General features: G+C 63.1%; 1 protein-coding gene across 1 annotated transcript; it reads right to left on the bottom strand.

Annotated features, from left to right (window-relative positions):
• PAK4 (p21 (RAC1) activated kinase 4) lies at positions 1,903–19,145 on the bottom strand. The gene is given in 11 exon segments (XM_018062382.1): positions 1,903–2,884; positions 3,371–3,505; positions 4,723–4,848; positions 5,943–6,069; positions 6,294–6,427; positions 8,128–8,565; positions 8,747–8,845; positions 8,848–9,207; positions 11,730–11,984; positions 13,757–13,827; positions 18,503–19,145. Coding segments are annotated over 9 exon segments (1,779 nt in total). The 5' UTR covers positions 11,934–11,984; positions 13,757–13,827; positions 18,503–19,145; the 3' UTR covers positions 1,903–2,728.

The raw sequence follows: 19,496 nt of genomic DNA, 5'->3' as shown, positions 1-19,496 counted from the left end.
CCTTGCCAGTGAACATCAGTGAGGTCCTGGCGGTAGGAGGCACTGGAATGGGAGCAGAAGGCAGAAGTGGGGAAAGCAATCCCGTTCCAGCCACGGCAGACCCATTCTGGGTCTGACTGACTCTGTTACTCCAGCCTCCAGGAGGCGGCGGCCTCCCGCCTTTAAATGACTGCTGGCTGGGTCACTGGCTCAGCGGTAAAAAATCTGCCTGCAATGCAGGAGATGCAGGTTCGATCTCTGGGTGGGGAAGATCCCTTGGAGGAGGCAATGGCAACCTGCTCCAGTATTCTTGTACGGACAATACCATGGACAGAGAAGCCTGGCGGGCTACAGTCCATGGGGTCACAAAGAGCGACACAATGGAGCAACTGACCACTGCACGGCTGGCTCCTCTGGCTCCTCGTCTTCCCAGTGCCTTGGTAACCAACCCCCTGGATTAAGCCCTGCCCCTCCCTGCTTCCGGACCCCACTGGAAACAACTGGAGAGGCTGACTGATACCCTGAGACCGCTTCTGCATGGTACCTGGAGGCAGGTCTGGAGGAGATGCCCTCACACCACCCAAGACCCTTCTTGATACAGCAGTGATGGTGACTGAAGGTCTCCATGGAACCATGCAGAGCTGCCCCCACCACGCAATGGACGGGCAAGTGATTCTCGTCCCGAAACCTAGAGCTCTCTGGGCATCGCGTGAGCTCATCACACAGGACTGTCAGAGACAGCCATCTTCTCCACTGGCCTTAGCTGGCTCTTGGCTCACGGGTGTAGCAGCTTCTGCAAGGAACCAGGAGCTATCCTCTTTTTCTATTTTCTGGAACAACTTGTATAGGTGGGAATTACCTGATCCATCTGTCGGGTGGAATTCATTTGTAAAAGCACTCAAGTTTGAAGCTCTGCGTGTGTGTGTGTTGTCATGGGTGGGTGTGGAGGGCGTATTTCAGTCTTTTCTTGTGCTGTTTCTCCCCACACCAATTTTGGCATATATATTTTTTTTCCCCCAAAGAAAATGTATCCATTTCACCCAGGCCTCAAACACACTCATATAGAGCAGCAGTTGGCTGTACTGCTGTTTTAAATCTGTCTGTCTGTCTATCATGCATGTGTTCAGCCAGGCGGTCACAGAAACAGAGCCCTGATTCTCGGGGGACTCAGGGCCTGTGGAGAGGGATGCTCAGGGGGCAGGCACTGACAGCTGGGGGGAGACAGGACTTAGCTGGATTCCCTGGGTCTTCCCCACACTTTCTGACCACACACCAGCCTGGGGTCCCTGGTGCCACTGATGCCTGGAGGGCTCTGGGTGGGGGGTTCCCTCCTTGCTCTCCCAGGTGCTGGAGAGGGCATGCGCAAAGCCCACCCCAGCCTGGGGCGGTCACTGCCCAGAATGCAGAAGCAGCGGTGTCACCTGTCAGCCGGCTATTCTCCTGAGACCCAGCCTCAGCCTGGAGGGAAGGACTCAGCCAACAGAGTGTTTCTGAGGCTGGGAGCCCTGGGTCCCTCCGTTGTAGCCGATCCCCCCAAAGCCCGTCTGCCTGCTGACCAGTTTCCTAACGTCAGCTCCCAAGGATCAGTTCTTCTCCACTGAACGCACCCCACCCAACCTTTATGTTTCCAGCAAATCGCAGACATTGCAAGCTGACCATCCTGGCATGTGGACTGGTAAACTGGCTGCCTTTCCAGGCCTGGGTCGTCGATCCGGTCCCCATGAGAAGGCGCTACTGGCTGCTGGGCTGGAACTCACTCCCCACCACCTCCTTGCCAGAGGCATGGCCCTGGCCCTTAGTGGGGCTGGAATCCTGGGGTCAGCCAAGCCTCCCCCCAAGCCTAGAGCCCCACCCCATCAGCTCTCCCCACCAGCAGGCCTGGACCTGGGGTGGGGGGGAAGCTCCACACACACTGCACACACACAAAACAAGAAAATGTTTTAATTGTAAAACTAACTTGACGGAGGGGAGGGCGGGGCTGCGCTGAGGGGCCAGGAACCTGATTCTTCAAGCGGTGGTTCTGTCCCTGGAGCCACCCCGCGGGCCAAGGACCGTCTGTCCCCAGATGGGGGCTAGAGTGTTATAAAATGACAATATAAATAGACTTCTAGAAAAGAGGAGGCTGTCCAGGTGCAGTAGTCATGTTCTGCAGAGGCTGGGGGTGGGTGGGAAGCCCCGCCCCCTGGATCCCAGGTCCAGCCACACAGAGGGGTGCGGGGCGAGGGAAAAGGCCACTCTTCAGACATTCATGATCGACCCCTGCAATGGCTCGGGGGGAGGGGCTGCGTGTCAGGTGAGGTCTCAGACACCCCCACTTGTAGGCTGGAAGACACTGGAACTGGACCTTCCACATGCACACCCACGCGCGCGCACACACACAGACACACACACACACACACACCTTTCGTAGTGTTGTCTCCACCCTGGCAGTCCCCACGGCGGATTTCCAGTGATGGGAGGCCGCCTGCCCTTCCTGGAGACAGGAAAACCCCGGGGACGGGCCTGTCCCAGAGGGTGGGGGGTCTTGGGAGCCTCACTTGCTCCCATGAGTCCCTGTGTTTCTTTCAAAATCACAAAATCAAAACCGGAGCTCAGTAGTAGGGTCCCGCACACCCCCCGGCAAGGAGGGCGGCGCCACACGGAGTGTCTCCGGGGCTGGGAGGAGCGGGGCCGGCCCCCCACTGGCCTCTGGCCAGGCAGGGGTGACCCAGGGGGCTCTTTGGTTCAGGGGTGGGGGTGGCACCGGGCCTCATCGGGTGCGGTTCTGACGCATGAGGGGCACGATGCTGGCGGGTGGGCCCGCTTTGGCCAGGAACGGGTGTTTGAGCAGCTCGGCCGCTGTGGCCCGCTGGGCCGGGTCACGCACCAGCAGGCGGTCCAGGAAGCCCTTCAGGGACGGTGACACCTGTCGGGTGGGGCAAGAGGGTCGGTGAGCAGTTCCACTGCTCGCTTGCCGACAGGCCCCCAGTTTCCTCCTGCCTGACGGGCCGATGGCATTTACTCCCCAGGGAGGGGCAGAGAGGCCCTCAGCACAGACAGCTTGGCCCCAGGGGCTCACCGCCCCACTTTTGTGATTCAGCAGGAGCTGGCAACAGCTGGGCCCTGGAGGCACCCCTTTTTCAGCAGGTAATTTCCCCACCAGGAAGGGCCCTCTGCTGGACCTCGCCAGCCAGCCTGAGCGCAAGCTCTGAGGGGCTGAGGATGCAGAGTCCAGACAGAAGCTCGAGGCCTGGGGGCGACTTGGCACGGCACGCAGTGAGCACCACCTCGGAGCCATGGGCGCGCGAGCCCCACCCACGCCCAGCGCCCTCCTTGGGCTTGGGCTGGGCGGTGCCCTCCCCCCACCCACGTGTGGCCTTCCCCACACCCGCCGCCTGCGGGAGGGGCCCACCTTGTGCAGGTTCTTCAGTCGGGGTGGCAGGTTGTCCCGGATCATCTTCATGGCTTTGAGGGGTGGCTCATTGAAGTAAGGGGGCTCCCCATCCACCATCTCGATAACCATCACCCCCAGAGACCAGATGTCCACCTGTGGTGGGGGCAGGGCAGCAGCGCTGAGCTGTGTGGGTGTGGCCAGCGCTCGGGGGACACCCACAGACAGGTGGCCCTGCTTCCATCTTTGCCTCTTCACTCTGGAGTTTTTGGGCCCTGAACACTGATACCCAGCCTGCCAGACTCTATGCACTCCTCACCCAGGAAACCCTCTGAAGGGTTCTGCCCACCCTGCATCCATCCCCTTCTTTTTGCTACCCCCTCCCCCTGCCCCTGGACTCCTCTGGAGAACCCCCTCCTCGCTACTTCAGTCCATGGTGCATGCCCAAACTGTCTTAATCTGCAGAGTGCAGAAACAGTAATTGGTTCAGGAACGGATGCGTGACCCAAGCTGAGCCAATCACAGTCGACCCTGAGACTTGCAACAAGATAGTCAGGAAAACAGTCCTCGTTTCTGCTCTGATGGGGGCAGCACTTGCCTGAGTGAGGGCTACACGGGGAAAATCAGAGCCGGGAGGGACACTGCACACAGCTGGGTATGAAGCCTGCGCCCCCGCCGAACTTTACAGTCGTAGGGACCACAGTTTTCCACTTTGCTAAATCCTTCTTGAGAAGGGTTTGTCACAGGCAGTCCTGGTGGAGATGGTCCCTCAGAATCTCCTACCAGCCTCCCCTCCCAATGTGACCCCACTCCTGCCTGCAGTTCCCCAAGCTATGCTTCCACGGGCACCCTGGCCAGGCACTGGGTCAAGTCTTATTGACTGACTGTCCTCAGAGCCACAGGCCATAGCTGGAAGACCTCAGGACCAGGCAGGGAATGGCAGGGAGTGAAGCAGGTCAGTGCAAGCAACACAGACAGGTTGGGGCTGTGACCAAGACTACTAGGGTTCCCCTGCTCCTCGGCACCTGACTGTTGCCATGAGGGAATGCGGCCTCCTTGTGCCCAGATCACTTGGCTTTCCACCAAATTCAGACTCACGTGAGAGCTCTTTTTTAAAAAAATGTTTGCAAGAGCATCTTCAGAGCACATCAGCCAGTTTGAAGCCTCTGCCCCAGGCTGGCAGACAGGGTCAGGGCTGCTCCTGCCCAACCTCCTGTTCCCGTTGCCAAGCACTGGCTCCGAACCAGCACTCAGCCAAGCCTACTTCTCCCCCCAAACTGTCCCTGGCGACCAAACCCCCTCACCCCAACACTCTGGACTGCAACGGTGTAAACCAGTGCTGACAGCAGGGCGACTGACTGCCTCTGGCTCACCTCTGGCCCATAGGGCAGGCGGGAGATGAGCTCTGGGGCCATCCAGTAGGGTGTGCCGACTAAGGACTTCCTCCGAGGCACCTCCTTGCTCACCTGGGCGCAGAACCCGAAGTCTGACAGCTTCACCTGGAGCAGGGCGCAGAAGTGGGGGTCAGAGATGCCGGCGGGGCAGAGTGAGCAGAGGCAGTCGCCTGTTTAATTCCTCAGCCTCTGACACGCTGGGTTTCTACATGCCGCCCAGAAGTTAGAGCCTGACCTCGGCGGAGCTCTGCCATCTCCTGGCCGGGGCCCTCAGCGGTATCAGCTGCCCAAGATCACCCATCTGCCTCCTTGACAGGGTCTGTGCTGGGGCTCCTGGGGGAGGCAGCCCGAGTCCCATGAGTACCAGAGGCTGGGCAGGGATTCGGACCGGGCTGGCTCTCCATGCCGTGCCCTGGGCCCTGGCTTCCCGGCAGGAGGCATGTCTTTAGTTGTAGAGGGTGAGATGGATGCTGCCTGTCTCTCTGCAACAACCAACTCCTCAGAACCAAGGATTTACACCTTCTTGGGAACTATGGGCCCTATTGAGACTCCCGAGGATGTCAATGGACCCTCCAGAGAGCACGTTCACACACTGCACATACAGTTCTGTGCTCACCCGTGTGCCCCAAACACGTCTGTAGAATCTTCAGGTGTTCATGACCCCAACCGAGACTCCCTGGGAAGCAAAGCCTTCCCCCAACCCCCCGCCTCTGTGAACTGGCTTAACTTTCCTGGGGGAGGGCAGGCAGATCACCAACCAGAATCTGGTGAAAGTCAAGGGCCCCCTCCCCCTGAAAAATCACATCCGCTCTTGGAATACGAATGCAGGTTCTGGGACCAGGAGGCTTATCCATGGACTGCAAGCTTGGAGCTTCAGTGCAGAAGACAGGACCGGGAGTCCACAGCCCAGTCCTGGACACCAGGCCAGGAGCAGGTTGTCACATGGCCGAGAGCTGTGGCTGGCCACCTGGATGCAGTCTCCCCGCTCTGGGTCCGGGGCTAGACTCCAGCTCTCAGCGGCTGGGGCTGATGATGGCAGAGCCCCCCACTCACCTGGACCCCGACTCTGGACTGATGCACCAGGAAGGAATACACGTACTGCTCCTCAAGGGACTGAACTGGGGGCTGGGCCCACCCCACCCACAGGGTGAGAGCTGGGCAGAGGCCAGGGGAGGCCAAGCCACCCCACCACTGCTCACCCTGCCGTCGTGGGTCAGCAGGATGGAGTCACTTTTGATGTCCCGGTGGATGACTCCCTGGGCATGGAGCACGGACAGGGCCTGCAGCACGGCCAGGCACACAGCGGCGATCTGCTCCTCGTTCATCCTGGGAGGGCAGGGCAGGTGGGGGGCGCGGAGTGAGTGGCGAAGACAAGGGCCCCATCCTGGGGTCTGATGGGGACATGGCCCCACCCTGGAGGCGTGATGGGGACAGTGTGTTGGTTCTGAGATGTGGCCCCACCCCAAGGGGTCTAGAGGGGAGCAGTCCTGATATGGGCGAGGTCTGGGGGCACTCTGGGGACCCAGCAGCGTCCAGCTGCCCAGCTGTACCTGGTGTGCGTGACGATGTCGGTGAGGGCGCCTCCCTCCAGGAACTCCATCACCACCCAGAGCTCGTCCCCGACCAGGTAGCTGTTGTACATCTCCACCACGTTCTCATGCTGGTAGTCCCTCATGATCACCACCTGCTCGTGGGAGGCGGGGTTGGCACGGTGTGGGGAGGACCAGCAGTCCCTGCCGCCACAGCCCGCCCTCTTGGGGGGGGTGCCCTGCCAAACTGCAGGTCCAGTTCCACCTGCCACTCTTGCTCCTCGGGGTCCAGTCCAGGGACTCTCCTCCCACGGCTGAAGCCAAGGGGCCCAGAGGCAGCGAGGGCCTGACATCTGTGTTCTATTCCGGGGTGCTCCCACCCCATGCACACCTCACACTGCTGACGCTGGCCTCTGGCCAGCCCTGAGTGGGTCTGCGAGCAGCCCTGAGTGGGTCTGCGAGCAGCCCTGATGGCCAGGCTGGCACTGGGAGAGGGCGCTGGGACGAGAGCACTGAGCACAGGGCTGAGACCAGAAGGACAAGCAGGGGCTCAGACACAAGGCGGGGCTGGGGGTTAGACTCCAGGGGCAGGAAGGCCTAGCGAGGCAAAGCCTGGAGGTGGGGACATGACGCCCACCGTGCGTAGCTCCGGCAGGCCACGTTAAACGTGCGCCGCTGAGTGCTGCACTGGGGGAAGGGCGACAGGCTCAGGCCTGAGGGGCTGGAGTGGGAATGGGGAGGTTCAGGGCCCCAGCCCGGGGACAAGGGGTGGCGGGGCCTCTCTGAGATGGGGAACCAGGAGAGGCAGGTGTGGGGTCAACAGTGTGGGGCCAGTATTGGACCTGGTGGTGAGGGGCCTGGAAGGCACATAGAGCGCCAGTGGGGCTAGGGCCTGGAGCTGGGGCTTGGGGCCTGGCCAGGACAGGACGGCATGGCAGTGGGTATCATGGGGACAGAGGACACAGCCTGGGGAGGTGCAAGGAGCGAGGACAGGAGCTGGGCTCAGAACTCACGCCTGGCAAACCCCAGCCCCACAGGACCTCTCCTGGTTCTCAGCCCTGCATGCCCTCTAAACTGTGGGGTAAGGGAGCCCCGGGAGGAGTGGGGCAGCGGCGGGGGGCAGGTGGGGAGGCGGCGAGCCCCGGGAGGAATAGGGGCAGGTGCAGGAGCCCTGGGGGAAACAGGGGGCCCTGGGAGGAGCCGGGGGCCCTGGCAGGAGCCGGGGGCAGGGGGGCCCAGGGGGAGTGGGGTAGTTGGGGGGGGCCCTGGAAGGAGTGGGGCAGGTGGGAGGGTGGGGGAGCTCTGGGGAGTGGGGTAGTTGGGGGGGCCCTGGGAGGAGTGGGGCAGGTGGGAGGGTGGGGGAGCTCTGGGGGGAGTGGGGCAGGTGGGAGGGTGGGGGGACCCTGGGAGGAGTGGGGCAGGTGGGAGGGTGGGGGGGCCCTGGGAGGAGTGGGGCAGGTGGGAGGGTGGGGGAGCTCTGGGGGAGTGGGGTAGTTGGGGGGGCCCTGGGAGGAGTGGGGCAGGTGGGAGGGTGGGGGAGCTCTGGGGGGAGTGGGGCAGGTGGGGGGGGCTCTGGGGGGAGTGGGGCAGGTGGGAGGGTGGGGGAGCTCTGGGGGAAGCAGGGGGCCCCAGGAGGAGCACGGGGGGCAGGGGGGTCCAGGAGGAGCACGGGGGGGCAGGGGGCCCAGGAGGACCACGGGGGGGCAGGGGGGCCCAGGAAGGAGCACGGGGGGGCAGGGGGACCCAGGAGGAGCACGGGGGGACAGGGGGCCCAGGAGGAGCACGGGGGGACAGGGGGCCCAGGAGGAGCATGGGGGGGCAGGGGGGCCCTATGGGGACGGGGCGGCAGGCCCACCTCATTGAAGAGCAGTTCCCGCCGCTGCTGCTTGCGCAGGTCCATCTTCTTGACGGCCACCAGCCTGCCGGAGCTGCGCACGGTCGCGATGCACACGATGCCGGTGGAGCCCTCGCCAATCTTGATGAAGTTGTCCAGGTAGGAGCGGGGGTCGCCGGGGTCCACCACCAGCTGCAGGGCAGCCCGGAACTGCTCGTGGGACACTCGCTGGGGCTCCCGCTGCGGTGAGCGGGGGCCGGAGGGCCCGGGGGCGGGGGGCCCGGCGGGGGCGGTGAGGGTGCGGGCTGGAGGGGCCAGCTGGGGCTCAGAGGCGTGGGGGCCCAGCACTCCAGGGCTGGGGGCACCATGGGCTCGGGCAGGGGGCCGGGAGGAGGACGACTGGGGGATGGCCAGGCCCCCCACCGATGGCCCATTGGGGGCCATGTTGTGAGGCTCCCCCTGCAACAGAAAAGAGAGGTGGCTGTCAGAGGAGGGGCTGGGGGACAGGGACCCCGGCTGCAGGACAGACAATGGTGGTCAAGATGGAGATGGACAGTGGGCTGGGGCAGGCTGGAGTTGGGGGGTGGGAACAGGGTGGGCAAGGTGACAGTCAGGGGTCCTGGGGTGGGGGAATGGTTACCTGGGTGCCCCGGGACGGGTGGTCCGTGTCGGCCCGCGGGTACGTGTTAAAGGGCCGGCCAGCCGCCACTTTCGCCCCGCTGGCTAGACTGGCGGGTTGGTGGGGGTGCCGACGTCAGGCCCAGAGAGGGGGCGCTTGTCCCGGGAGGACTCCTGGGGCCCTCCCGAGCCCTCCCTGGAAGACTTGGGCCTCTTGTCCGGCCCCGCCCGCCGCCTGTCTCCACTGCTGCCACCCGCCTCGCCATGACTGGCTCCCCGGCCTTGGCTGCCCGCCTTCTCTGGGGCCCCTCTGGCCGTGGCGGCCTGCTCCGCGGGCATCCCGTTTTCCTGGCGGGCACGGGCAGGTGGCGGCGGGCTGTCTCTCCGCAGGGAGTTGGAGCGCGTCACCGACATGTTCTCGAACTCGTCGAGCAGCAGCGTGAGGGCCCCATCCTTGGCGCCTTTGCTGCCCCGCACGATGGTCTGGGGTCCAGGGCAATGGCAGGGTGGGGGCCGGGCAAAGAGGAAGGGGACACAGGACGTGCATCCAACACAGGCGGACAGGACAACACAACACACAGAGACAAGACAGAGACGGGATGAAGAAATGCCACGGGTGATGGTGGGGCCGGGAGGGCGGGGCGGCCCGGGGAGGCCCGCAGCCCCGCCCCCAGCACCGAGCCTGGCAGGAGGGCTGTTGCCCCCGGGCTGGGAGCATCGGTTCCCAGGATGCCCCTCGGAGAAGCACCCCCTGCCTTTTCCTTGTTCTCCAGGCTTGCGGGGGAAGGGGTCCCTGCCCTACGGGGTGCAGGGGAAGGAGGGCAGAGGCCACGCCAGCCCATAACAAGCCCTGGAAAGCTGCAAATTACAGGATGCGGGGGCCAGGGCCTGGCTTGGCACCTCCTTCCCTGCAGCCTGGCAGGGCTGTGAGCCCTGAACACGCCCTCTGTTCCTGTGGAGGCTGAGGGTGGGGTGAAGTTGAAGTGAGAAAGGTCTGGGCCCGGAGCAGAGGGCAGGAGTGCCTGAGGGCCGGTCCCAGGTGCACCCTGCCTGCCTGCACCATCCTGATCCAGCTCACTGCCTCCAGGGCTCCCCCCAGGGGCCCCCACCCACCAGCTCCAGGCACACGGGGCCTCTTAACTGCTCCTCAAACACACCAGACATACTGCAGCCTCAGGCACTGGCTGCTCATCCTGCCTGGAGTCCTTCGCCGCCCCCCCCCACCGTCTGCCCGGGGCTCCCCTCCTCAGTGCGCCCCCTTCAGATCTCTGCTGCTGGCTCTCCCTGACTTCCTGTGGTCTAAAACGCCAGCCTCGAACCCTCCCTATTCCGCTCTCTTGCCTTCCTTTTCTCAGAGCACTTAGAAGCAGCGGACGTGAAGCACGCGCACAGCTGTCTGTGGCCTGCTCCCCACGTGCAGTGTTCGTGAGGGTGGCCCCTGGCTGCATCTAAGGCCTACAACAGTGGCTGGTATGCAGAAGGCTGAGCTCATGAGTGAGCGAGTGAGGCGGGCAGGCTGGGAAGGGGCTGCCAGCGCAGAGCACAGGCCCCAGTCCTGTGCGTCAGTCACTGGTGGGCAGGGCCACGGGCTGACAGACATCCTGAGGCCAGCACTGCCTCAAATGTGCAGAAAACTCGAGCCCCGCAAAACCCACCGACAGGCCACTGTGCCCTGTGGGCAGCCCCTGCCCCTGCCTCTCCTGGACCCTGGCTGCTAGTAGGGCAGCCTGGTCTTGCCCCAGGGGCCCAGTGAAACAAGGGAGACACCTGCTCAGGCTTTGGTGCTGGAATAAGAGGTCAGGAATCCCTGGGGGTCGGGGAGGATTTTTTAGGAAGTGCCTGAATGAGGGCATAACCAGCAGGCATGCAGCCACAGGGCCTGGCAGGGGGAGGAACTGAGGTGGGCTGGGTGGGGCCAGCGCCCCTCCAGTGGCCCCAGCTGATTCATCAGAAGGCGGAAACAGACTTGAATGTAAAGTCTTGCTCTTCTAGGCAGTGGCAAAGAATTCAAAGTATCCAAGACCCCTGCCTGGGGCGCACAAACACCTCAGTGGGAGACCCTGGAGGAGAGGTCTGCCTGGGGCTCCTCCCGCCAGGCTGGGCTGGGCATGGCATCCAGGGCACCAGCAAGGATGAGTCAGCCCCGGGCCTGCTGACCGGCCCTTCCACCCCCACCCCCACCCCTCAGAACAACCCAGGCTGCCCTTCCTGGTTTCCACTGCCCTCCGGGTAAAGTCTGTGCTCCAGGCCGGCTTTGCAGGCTATGGGGGCCACACCCCCTGCCCCCAGACCAGCCTCACCACAGGCCACGCCCGGGGAGCCAAGACCGTGGAGACAGGAATGGGGTTAAGAGCACGGGCCTTGGAAATGGACCTTGATTCAAATACCAGCTCGGCACAGTTTGCTTAAGATGGCAGGGAAAAAACTGAAACCACCCCCCACCCTCCGCGCTTCCTGCGGGCTGTTTCCTCCACTACAAGCCCTGGCTCTCCACCATCTATCTGCCTGAATGACGCCTCCTGTCCTCTGCCCTCAGGGCTCAGCTCAGGTGACCCTGACTCCAGGAAGCTGGCCTGGACCCCGGGGATGGGTCAGACGGCCCCTGGGGCCTCTCCTGGCCCAGCTCTGACCACTGGGGCGGTCACCATGTGGGAACCGGTCTGTCCCTCTGCCTGCAATGGGAGGCCTGTCAAGACCCAGGATGAGTCTGTGGTCCTGGGGACAGAAGCACAGGGCTCAGGACAGACAAATGAGTTGGGGCTGGCGTGGGGGATCGTCAGAGGGTCAAGGTCAGCAGGGGCTTCTCAGGAGGGAAGGTGGGTTGGCGCTGGTGCCTGGTGAGGGATCAGTGGTGGATGGGTGAGTGACAGGTGAGGATGGGGGGTGTGGTTGGGGTGCGCCTGTTTGGCGGGCAGCAAGGGCGGGTCCAGTGTTGGGCTGAGGGCTGGGGTTACCCCACAGGGGCCGGCGCAGGTCAGGAGAGGCAGTGGCAGGCGCCAGCGTACCTTGGGGGCCCCAGGCTGGATGGAGGTGATGCAGGCGGGGTCGATGAGGGGCTTGGGCCGGCGGGCCGACTCCTCGATCAGGCTCTGCCATTGGCGGGGCAGCCCCGTGAACCTCTGCTCATGCTGGTCGAAGCCCGTGTGCACGCGGTGCTCGAAGTTGGACGGCGCTGAGATCTCGACCCGCTTCTTCTTCTTCCCGAACATGGCGCCAGGCTCTCCTCGTGGAGAGTGCAGAGCGGGGCTCCGGCCGGCAGCCTGCGGAAGGGCGCGGCTCGCCAGGACCTGCTGCTTCTCCTCCATCCTCCGTTCCTCCCGTCTCTCTCCCCACGCCCCGACCCTTCCCACAGCCTGCACCCCACCTGCAGCCCAAGGGACCCTGTGAGCACCCAAGTCAGGCCCACTCAGGTAGAAAGGCGAGCACTCCTCGTGGGCTCCTCTGCTCTCAGCTCCTCCTCTGGCTCACAGTGGCTTCCGACCTCAGGGCCTCCGCCGTGGCAGTTCCCTCTGTGGGGCTGGCGCCTGACTCCCGCCCGCTTCAGGTGGCAGGCACTGGTGGCCCCTCTCCTGAACATATACCCCAGGGGCCCTGTCCTTCCACCCCATCTCACAGCATGTCTAACTTCTGGAAACTACGCTGCTCAGTCTTATGTTTGGGCTTCCCTAGTGGCTCAGACGGTAGAGAATCCGCCTGTAAAGCAGGAGACTTGGGTTCGATCCCTGGGTCAGGCGGGTGCCCTGGAGAAGGGAACGGCCACCTGCCCCAGTGTACCTGCCTGGAGAATCCCATGGACAGAGGAGCCTGGCCGGCTCCAGTCCATGGGGACACAAAGAATCGAACTCGACTGAGCGACTCACACACATCGCCAGTCTTGTGTTTACAGTTCAGCGTTTGCAACCCCCATCGAGACTCCCGGTGCCATGGGCCCGGTCTCATCTGCCCCGTTTCCTGGTGTCCTGCCCCCTGTCCCAGCCCCCGCCCAACACACAGGATGTGCTCTGTGACCCGTGCCTAGCGGCGGCCACCTCTGTGCCTACTTTCTCAGCCTGGACTGTGGGCTAGAAACAGCACGTACCTCTGGTTACTTGTTCAACACATGGTTACCAAGCCCCTGTCCGACGCGTGACTCCTAGGCAGCCTCACTAATATACTCCCACTTTACAGATGAGGAGACTGAGGCTTGGAGAAGGCAAGTTGCTCACAGAGTGGTGCAAGACCCACTTCATGAAGGATCCTAAAAGACTAAACTGCCCCTGTCTTTCGGGCCTGTGGTTTCCAGGCCAGTACTCAAAACAGTACTGGCAGAGCAGCGGTAAATGCTCAATGAAAGCGAGTCGCTCAGTCCAACTCTTTGTGACTCCTATCGACTGTAGCCTGCCAGGCTCCTCTGTCTATGGAATTCTCCAGGCAAGAATACTGCAGTGGGTACCCATGCCCTTCCCCAGGGGGTCTTCCTGAACCTATGAAAGCTGAATTTAAAAACCGAAGGGGCTGAAGGGGACATGCGGAATGGTGGTGTCCCACAGCGGGGGCCGGAGACAAGAAGAGCAGGGAAACCAGATGGCCAGAGTGCAAATCTCTCTCTGCTGCCTGCTGTGTGACCCTGGGCAAGTGACTTAGCCTGTCTGTGCCTTGGCTTGACCCCTGTGGGGCGGCTGCCAGGAGAATTAATGAGTTAACGATCAGGGCTCGGTGCAGGCATGGAGGGAGGGCCCAGTCAGCGGCTTGCTCTTCGGATGACGAGGATGACTCCCAGCTGTGTCAGGAGCCCAGGTGCAGCCCCCCCGACCCCAGCCCCACACGCACGGCCCTGGAGCCCAGGTGCAGCCCCCCCCCGACCCCAGGCCCCCACACGCACGCCCCTGGAACCCAGGTGCAGGCCCCCCCCCCGACCCACAGCCCCCCCCCCACACGCACGCCCCTGGAGCCCAGGTGCAGCCCCCGACCCCGGCCCCACACGCACGCCCCTGGAGCCCAGGTGCAGCCCCCGACCCCGGCCCCACACGCATGCCCCTGGAGCCCCGCAGACCTGCTTTGCTGGCTGTGCTAGAAGTGCCCTTGGGCGGGTGATGTCTCCTCTTGGGGCTTTGGGTTACTCATCTGTAAAGTGGGAAGAAAACATGCTTTGCTTACTCATCCATCCAGCCATCAGCAACTCACTCCTTTGTGCCCAGCCTTGTGCTGGTCAGTGTGAGGGACACAGTGATGACCCAGACAGCCTCTGAAGGCCCAGGATGGTCGGGGCTGGGGTCACAGGGTGCCAGACCCAGCCTGCAGGGATGGCAGGGTAGGGATACGGAGGCTTCCCAGAGAAGGGCTCCTATGAACTGAGACCCGAAAGGCGAGGGTAAGTGCCCTGAGTGGGGATTTCTATCTGGCTCAGGCTGGGTCCTCAGCACCTGGCATGGTGCCCGGCGCGGGGTTGGCCCCAGCAGAGTGAGTCTCGTGACCCGGAGAGGACGCCCATGAAAGGATCCGTGATGCGGCCCCAGTAGCCCCTAGTCGTCCTCCTGGCTCCTTTCCCGCGGGAGCAAGGCGTGAGGGCGGAGAGGCCACCATCCCCAGCCCAGAGGTGGGACCGTGGGTGGGCAGCCATCCAGGAGAACCGGTTTGGCGGCGGGAGCCCAGTGGGAGGCGGGTGGGGACCCAAGCAGCCAACCTGTCTCAACTGGCCTGGGCCTCCTGGCCAGCAGGTGGCCAGAGCTGTGGCTCTGCCTGGGGAACAGACCTGGCCAGGGTCGGGGGGCCCTCTGCCCCAGCCCCTTCTCTACCCCCACCAAGCCAGGAGCCCCTTCAGTGCGGCTCCCCCATTCCAGAACCCAGAACACTGTCTATTCCACCCTCCCAGGCCTCGGGGACCCTGACCGACCCCGTTCTCCCTCCAGGCTTCTCTGCCTTCGCCTCCCTTGCAGCCCAGCTCCTCTCCTCATCCCTACATCCCGATTCTCCCCCATCTGCCCAGACGTGTGCCCCCCTCACCCGCCCACCCTGGTCCCACGGCCTCCTGTCTGCCCAGATTTGCCCCTGTCTGGCCTCAGGCCCAGCCTCACTCCTCACCTTGGCCTCTCTCACTCTGCCAGCCCATCCCTGCCCCCCAGCCCGTGGCTTATGGGCCCCAAGTCAGCTTGGAGCCCTCTGCAGGACAGGATTAGCCGCATGACCCCTCACTAAACCTGGGAGAGGGAGGAGCTTAGGATCCAGACAGGGTGGGCAGGAGGCAGCCTGTTAGAGGGGGCAGCCAACCCAGGATGCCCACCTGCGAGGCCCCAGGCCACCCAGCCCCCGCCTCCTGCGGCGGGTGACTACAAAGGATGGGGAGAGAGGGGCACACCTCCGGATATTTGCCTGGGGCCACCCCTTCCCTCTGGGCGCTGCACAGAGGGCAGGACAAACAGAGGAACCGGCCGTGTTTATAGTGGCCAGGCGGGAGCCCCACCCCAGGGCAGCTCTGAGCATCGCTGGCTCCCCTGACCTCTCCATCAGTCCCCAAGCTCCTGACTTAACTGGAGCCACAGAGGGGAGAGAAAGGAGCTGCTACATGTGAAGGGAGGGGCCTGGCCAGGAGCAGCAGGACGTCAAGGAGTGGGCGCTGGGTTCCCAGGCATGCCCAGAACTCAGGAGTCAGACAGCCCAGGGCCCGGAGGCCGGCTCTGCTGGGAGGCTGAGCCAGCCCACGGTGGAAGCATGCTGTGTGGCCCTGGGCCAGCAACTCTGTGCCTCAGTTTCCTCTTCTGTTAGAAGAGGACTGAGACGGTACCTGCTTCCAGGAGTTCTTGCAAGCAGTCACAGAGAACCCAGCGCGATGGCCTGGCCCCAGGGCCGGTGCACACAAGGGGGCGGGCGGTAGACATCAGTCACCGCGTCAGTACCAGCCCTGCCGGCACCTCTGCTAAGCACTTGACCCGCAATCTGCACGCCCGACCCCGGAGGAAGGGGCCAACTTGGGCCTTGTGTTACACACAAGGAAGAGGAAGCACAGACAGGGCACCCACTGGCCCAGGTCACACACAGCTTGGGAAGCAGAGTGGACTCAAGACACCAGGCTGGTCTAACCTGAGTCCAGGCCCTGCCAGTTCTCGGAACGATAGCAGCCACATCCTCGGAGACACGTGTGTGCCTGGGCCTGCTCTGTGTCTAACCGCATTCCACCCTCGCCCCTAACCTGGGAGATAGGCATGCCCATCATCCCCAATTCACAGGTGGGAAGACTGAGGCCCAGTGAGGGGAACCCTAGGACTTGAACCCGGGCAGTTGGAGACTCGCCTGTCCTGTGGTTGTGCTTCTGTGTCATTATCGTCATCAACTCCCAGGCTGTCCCTGGTCTCTGCCCCATCCTCCCTCCATCCCCTTCCTCTGTTCACCCAGACACTGCTTTTTCTCTCCTGCCCTGACCCGTCCTGGCGGAGAGGGTCCCTCTTCCTCCGACCTGCCCAGGCCCCCAGTGGTAGGTGGGAGGTGGCATAATGTGGGGACCCACCCTACCACCACCCTCCACCCCCCAGGGCTCCTCCCTCGCCTATTCCACAGGCCTTCAGCACGTCCGTCTGCAGCGAGAAAGCAGTCCAAGAGCCAGTGCCAGCCACCAAACGTGGTTTACCGCGGCTCAGCCCCAGGACTCACACCACCACCTCCACCACCGTGGGGGCCCCTGAGCCTGCACAGACGCCGATGCTGAGCTCACTGCCTCCCAGGACTTCCGTGGAGTGGCTGACCTCACTCCCATTGTGCAGATGTGGAAACTGAGGCTCACAAAGGTGAAACCTCTTGCTACGGTCATGAAGCAGAGGTGGGCATGGAAGACAGCTGCCCCACCGCAGAGTCAACATCCTTAAACTCTGGCCCGTGGCCCATGACGTCTTGCATGATCGGCCGGTCGGCTCTCCTCCCACAGGCCCCCTCGCCCCCTCGCCCCCTCTGGCCCAGCCACCTCGGCCTCTTCACACCCTGGACATGGCCCATTCAGGGCTTTTGTTCTGGCAGCTGGCCCCCACCAACTCTCTTCTCACTCATCTCCACAGAGCTACCTCCCTCCCTCTCTGTCTCCGCCCAAGTCTATGCATGAATGTCCCCCTTCCCGTCCTCTTCGGTGCCCTCCCTGCTCTATTTTTCCCCACTGTACTCTCCACGTAACTCTGTGTGTGTGGGCGAGTCTTCGGTGTCTGCTCCTACGAGAACGTCAGCTCCTGCAGGGGAGCAGGGCCTGGCCTCTGTCGAGCTCCCCACTGTGCCCCAGTGCCTACGACGCGGCGTGGCAGGCACTCAAGGAACATCTGGTGAGTGAACAGTTCACCTGAACCCGCTCCGCGGTGCCCCTGCTCGGATACCTCAGGCTCTGCCCGGGGTCTCTCTCTGGCGGAGAAAGGCCTGGAACCCAGAGGCAGAGGGTGAAGCCGTGACCCCAGCGACGTGGAACATGGGAGGGCAGGGCGCAGCTTGCAGCCACCGACCTGGGCAGAGAAGCCTCTGAAGCTCACTGCTCATTGCTCCCCCAATGCAGACACATGTTGATCCTACGCTAAAATGTTTATTTCAATTAAAAAAACCCAAAAACTTCTGAATGATTTCACATGCGGGATGGGCAGTTTCCGACCTGTCCGAGCAAAACCTTCCCATTTTCCAGTCACCCCCTGCGCTCACAGGCTCTGCCCGCTGACCTTCCATGAGAAAAAAATGCCACCACTCTGCGGCTCCCCGCACCAAGGAAATGAGTGCCCGTGGAGGAGCCCAGTCCGCGAGTGTGATTGTGCGCTTGGGAGTGTGTTGTGTACACATGTGTGTGTGCGCGTGCAGACTTCCTTTCTTCCTGCCCTGCCTGCAGTCCCGAATAAAACTGCCCCCACCCGACAGGGCAATGGAGGGTGCTGACTCAGCCAGAGCCCTGGGGCCCGAGCGGAGGACGAAGCAAGGGCTACGGCCGCCCTTTCCTAGTCACTGAATGAAACTAGAGCAGGAAGCGGGTGAAGGAGACGCGCTCACCGGCCCCCTCACCCTTCTGCCACCATCTGCAGCCACTGGCTCCAGAAGCCCCCTGGCTGCCTGCCTCCCTGCGCTGTGCTCTGATGCTGGACGGGGGTCTGTCTTACCTTGGCAGCCCCGGCAGGCTCTCACAGTCCCCCTGAAACCCCAGACCATTCCCCCTCACACCTCTGCTCACCCCATCCACGTGCCCATCACCCCCCCTTCACCGTTCTCCTCCTGACCAGTCCTTGCAGGGAATCCTCAGGTACCCTGTCCCCAGACCCCGCCTCAAGCTTTGGGACTGACATGTGCCCAAGCTCTCTCCTTGGCAGACACCTGCTCTCCCCACAAAGGGCCCATCATACCCACTCGCCATCTATTCCATCATCCTTGTCGGGTGAGAGCTGAGCTCTGCCAGGCCCGGGGCAGGGCCCACAGCAGAGGCCAGGAGAGCCAGGGATGTCCCTGCCCTTGCCAAGCTCACATTCGAGGGGAAAGGAGACAGCTCACGGCAAGATACACCAGAAAGCCAGCTAGTGAGTCAGATGGTGAGTGCTGAGAAGAAAAAGAGCAGGGGTCAGCTGGATGTGCAGGGTAAGGGGACGTGGGGAACTTCAGTGAAGCGGTGAGGCAGGGCCTCGCAGAGGTCGCACTAGAGCAGGGTGGGGAGAGGAGTGGGTGCCTGGGGGAGGAGGACCCGGCCTCGAGAACAGCCAGCGCAAAGGCCTGGGGCCGCAGTGTGCTTGATGGCCAAACAGCAGAGCGAGGCCGAGTGGCTGGGGCGGGGCGGGGGGCACGGGGAGGACTCGGCTCTTACCTGCGTGAGATGGAGCCGCAGGAAGGCTGTGAGCAGGACAGGAGCAGGGAGGCCTGGAGGAGGACGCGTGAGGCCAGCAGGAAGAGGATGGATGGGACACGTGGGGCCTGTGGAAGCGGGAGCAGTGGGCAGGCTCTGGGTGCACTGGACAGGTCGAGAAGGCGGGAGGCTTTGGTCTGGTCTTGCCCATGGCTGCATCCCCCCCGAGCCTGGCACCTGATCCGTTCTCTCCCAGCCCTTAGCATCACCTAACGTGTCACATGGTCACGATCGTGTCAGCTGTCTTGCCGCTAAGTCGGTGGCTCGGCGTGGGCAGGAACCGTGTTCTGGCTGTTATAGCTGCATCCCAGTAACAGGGTTCTGCCCTGTGTGGTTACTGGGTGGGTGGAGGGGATACACGGGTTTCAGCGCTGACTTTGACCATGCTAAACCCTCTGGGCAGTTCCTGGGTATATGGGTGGAGAGGCCTTCCTCTCCTGTTTCCCAAACTAGGAAACTGAGGCCCAGAGATGGGAAGTCCCTGCCAGGGCTGCCCAGCGCCGGGGCACAAAAGTGTCCGCTCTGCCCCCTGGGGAAGACCTGTCGCTGCCCCCTTAGCCTCCTGCCTCCCAGCAACCCTGGCTCCTGCCAAAGCTTCTGCTCCAGATGCAGGACCTAGAGGAATACGGGACGAGAACACTCACAAGAGACAGCTCAGCCTCCGATGACCAGGACCAAGATCAGAGAGGCCACGTGGTTAGGAGGGAATCTGAAGAAAACAAACCCCTCCACTGGGATGAGACTCCCCACTGGGACTGAGCAGGGTCCTGCCCACCCCGGGGCCTCACCTCCTCCCCACACGAGCGCCTCCTTTCCAGGCCTAGACACATGGAGCTTGCTCCAGCCTCAGGGCCTCGGTGCCCACTGCGCCCTTGGCCCACAGCCGCGCGGCTCACCCATCCTCAATCATCAGGTCTTAGTGCAAACACATTCCCTGACCCCCTGACAAAATTTG

Source organism: Capra hircus, chromosome 18, assembly GCF_001704415.2.
Source record: "Capra hircus breed San Clemente chromosome 18, ASM170441v1, whole genome shotgun sequence".
Taxonomy (NCBI): domain Eukaryota; kingdom Metazoa; phylum Chordata; class Mammalia; order Artiodactyla; family Bovidae; genus Capra; species Capra hircus.
This window is presented reverse-complemented; position numbering and strand designations above follow the sequence as displayed.